The 3,907-nt window shown below is 41.6% G+C and overlaps 1 protein-coding gene across 1 annotated transcript; it reads left to right on the top strand.

The window, feature by feature from the left end:
* The first annotated feature begins 78 nt into the window (after positions 1-78).
* On the top strand, positions 79-2,168 carry armt1 (acidic residue methyltransferase 1). The gene is made up of 2 exons (XM_068724708.1): positions 79-243; positions 568-2,168. Exons 1-2 carry the CDS (start codon positions 148-150, stop codon positions 1,354-1,356), a joined length of 885 nt encoding a protein of 294 aa, XP_068580809.1. The 5' UTR covers positions 79-147; the 3' UTR covers positions 1,357-2,168.
* The last annotated feature ends 1,739 nt before the right edge of the window (positions 2,169-3,907 follow it).

Here is a 3,907-nt window from a genome sequence, read left to right as displayed (position 1 = left end):
GTTTTTCTGTTGTTCTTGTCCTCTAGTCATGATTCTATTTGATTTCTCTCCCCCCCCCCCCCCCCCCCCCCCCCCAGTCCTCCCATCAGTGACTATGACGTCTTTAACGAGGGAAAGACTCAGAGCTTTTTTGAGTCTCAGCAGGCTATGATCACCTTATGTACATACTTGGAGGGCGTCAACAAGAATATGGAGGAACTCTCCAAGAATCAGCTGCATGAGCATTTCAACAAACTGCTACAAGTAAGTGTCTTTTTACACCAGCCTAATGCATAACAATCAAGTGAGTAAAGGTAAAAGCATTTATCAGTTTTATTGATGAACCCATAGATACTTATTACCCTACTCTGCACTTCCTTTTTATGGAAGATTTTAGCATCTTTTAGGGTTGTTTTTTTGTTTTAACCTCCTTTCCGGCTGCCATTTTTAATGAAAAGATGAATGTATGACGTCATACAAAACAATCTGTCCATTCATCCATTCTCTTATTTAACCTGTTCAGGGTCATAAGTGGACACGTTACAATTGGTTTGTGTTTAACTTTGTTCTTTATTTGACTTTTCCTAGGTTTCTCTATGGGGGAACAAGTGTGATCTGTCCATCTCTGCTGGCCAAGACAACTCCCAAAAGACCAGTCCAATAGACTCCCTGAACAGCCTGCAACCCTTCATCTTGGTGAATGACTCCAACATGGTATGGTCAACTCTTCTCTCCGCTCAGAGGCCAGGACAATCTGAGAAAACCACCGCAGTCAGAGTGGACATTGTTCTGGACAATTCTGGCTTTGAGTTATTCACTGACTTGGTCTTAGCAGATTTCCTGGTTTCCTCCCACCTTGCCAATGAGGTCCATTTTCATGGCAAATCCATCCCATGGTTTGTGTCTGATGTCACAGCTAACGATTTTCAGTGGACCATCCGGCAGACCACGGCGGCCAATCACAGGTGGATGTCAAAGACTGGTGTCCAGTGGAAGAGCCACCTGAAGAAGGGCGTGTGGTCCTATCACGATCACCCTTTCTGGACCACGCCCCATGAGTTTTGCGACATGGAAGCTGATGCTCCGGACCTGTACGCGACCCTGCAGGGGGCCGACCTGGTGCTGTTTAAAGGTGACCTCAACTACAGGAAGCTGACGGGGGACAGGGAGTGGGATCACACGGTGGGCTTCGAGACCGCGCTGCGAGGTTTCGGGCCTGCACCACTGTGTAGCCTGAGGACTCTGAAGGCCAACGTTCAGGTGGGTCTGCAGCCGGGCCAAGGGGAGAAGCTCGGCTCCCAAGATCCTGACTGGATGACCGGCGGCAAATACGCTGTCATTCAGTTCTCCAGTTCAAAGTGTGAACAGAAAGGCTGACCTCAGGATCTCAGCGGGGAGAACATTACAGTAAGAAGTACCATAAGAAGGAGTTCCCTTTAAGCCATAAGACCAAGTCTTTGTTCCTCATTGTCAGCTAGCACTGCGTCATGGTTGATACAGAAATTTACAGTAACGGAAATATTGAGTTATTATATTTGTACCATGTCATACTTAGAATGTTAGCACTTTAGATCTTAATGTGTCTCCATGATTTGAACACAATTGTTTACGGTGACAAATGTATCCTCCGAGGAAACAAATCAAGGTTGTTTTTTTTTTTTATGGCAAAAAGCTTATATGTTTATTTTAGCACAAATAGCTTATGTGTTGTGCACAATGTATTAAGGGAATATGTTTACAGGTTATGTAGATGCTATTAACTACTAGCTTTATAAATCTGTCCTAGAGCAGCAACACCTTTCCTCTTGCATGCAGTTGAGGAGAGTTATGATTAACACAATATATATAGTTTTTTGTTTTGACTCGGCTCAGGTTGTGTTTTTTTGTTGCGTTTGGTGTCATTGATATGCATGTATCAAAACATGCAGACGGCCATTTAAATTCAGCTGAAGCGGATCATAACGTTGTTAGGTTTGAAAGCTGGTAGACTGTTATTGGGGCAGTATAACGGTGACAGTGTGTGCTTGTTTTCTTTAAAATGGCAACCAGACCGTCATCGATGAACGTGTCGTGTACACATCTCTGTACACATCAGCACCTCGGAGGTGATGTTAACTGGATTCTTCTGCTGGATGGAGTGATATCATGTTCATTAAAGGAGTTTGATTTAATAAAGATGTGCAGAACTGGTCTGTTTCCCCCCCCCCACTGTCGTCCTTTACAACCATCATAGATACAAGACGTGTCTATGATGTGTCCATCTAGGGTATGAAACCACGTGGATTATTACTCTCAACACTGTTCAAGTGCAGCAACAGTAATTTTTAGCCGGATATTGTGAACCAATTCACTTTAAACATGCGTCTGTACACAGATAACACTCCACCAGTAGACGGCTTAAATGTTCGCCACTTGTGTGACATCGTTCATTAATATTTTATAAAGGTCGTTGACCTTTCGTGTTCTCCGGGTCGGCGTGGACCCAGAAAAAAAACAAAACAGCTGGAAATGCTGCAACATTAGGTGATTTTAGCCGTTTCATTTCTAACCCTTCATTTTCTCATGCGTTCTCATTCAGCAGAGTATTCGTCTTATTCCAGGGGAAATGCAAAAAAAAAAAAAATAAAAAAAATAAATAATATGTATCATCAGGGCTACTTGTTTTCCACTTGACCTGACATGTCCTGAAAATTGGGCTGTTTACTCAAAGATGTTGCACAGAGAAGGGAAAATGAAGTCCTTTTGACAAATGTTGAGGTTGTCCTCAGAGGGGGGGGGGGGGTTGTTGTTGCTTCTGATCATCTTTATGAATTTCTGGCATTATTCAGATTACAGAAATAACTATATTCAAGATTCAAGATACTTTTTTTTTTATCACTTGTTTAATTGGATCTGAATTCTGATATTGATCATTTGAAAATCATTTTTTTGACATTGAACTCCTTTTGTAAGTGGTTTTATTTATCACTTTAAACATATTTTATTAGTTTTCTTAGTATTTTTTTTTTTTTTTACCTTGGTCCCAAAACATGCAAGGACTAACAGGATCCCAGAATATCACGATCCTGGAACTTGTGTGGAGTAAACATGAACATTGATTTCTCAAATCTTGTATTTGTTTAAGTTCTATTTTATCTTTGACTTGACCTGATGAAGTAATGATTAACTGCTCCGTGTTGTGCTCTTATAATATCCTCCTTTCAATGAAATATCACTAGGAAAATATGACTTCTTTTTAAAAAATATTTGTAATTTTCTTCTGTAATGTTTGTTAAAATATTTAATTCATGTCATGCACCATCTGTTTTAAGACAACATCTATTCCCTCATTTGGGATTGATTATGTAAGTATTGGCTGGTGGAATGAGGTTTGACCTCCTGCTCTGTTTGCTGTGTTATGGTGACCTGGCACTGAAACGCACCGTGGTTTGGTTATCGATTTGGCCGCATCTTTAATTTGTTTATCCTCTTTTTTTAACCTTTCCGCTGTTCCCATTGTGTTCAATTATCCCAGCTCTGTTTCTGAGAGTCAGCGATATGAGAGAGACGAGCGAAGAGGGAGCGAGGAGCCTCAGAAGAGGATATGTGTGACATCACGTGTGAGAGGTGAGTAGTGCGTCCTGCTGGATTTGGGCTTTCTTTTAGCCACCGCTGTTTAAAACCACTGTCCCAATGTCTCTCATTTCCACAGTGATTTGATTTACTGCGGTCTCAGGTGTATTCAATAACATGGCTACAGAAATAGGCCGGTCGTACGTCACGCTGGTAGCTTGCTGAGTATCTGGTAATCATCTCCCTGCTAGTTTACAGGTGTTTTTTTCCCTCTGGGCTTCAGCTACAAAAAAGCTTTTCGATGTAAGAAAAGGGTGAAGTTGGAAGAGAACCTTTTATAGTGGGGTTGTGAGAGAAAGAGAGAGAGAGAGATAGC

Source organism: Cebidichthys violaceus, unplaced genomic scaffold (genome assembly GCF_023349555.1).
Source record: "Cebidichthys violaceus isolate CVI_PGR_0920_01 unplaced genomic scaffold, fCebVio1.0.p SCAF_31, whole genome shotgun sequence".
Lineage (NCBI taxonomy): Eukaryota > Metazoa > Chordata > Actinopteri > Perciformes > Stichaeidae > Cebidichthys > Cebidichthys violaceus.
The sequence above is the reverse complement of the archived record's forward strand: the minus strand, read 5'-3'. Positions and strand labels throughout refer to the sequence as shown.

Coding starts and splice junctions, on each gene's coding strand:
- armt1 (XM_068724708.1), top strand. CDS start 148: ATGATCACCTTATGTACATACTTGGAGGGCGTCAACAAGAATATGGAG. Junction 244..567: donor ATTTCAACAAACTGCTACAA/GTAAGTGTCTTT, acceptor GACTTTTCCTAG/GTTTCTCTATGGGGGAACAA.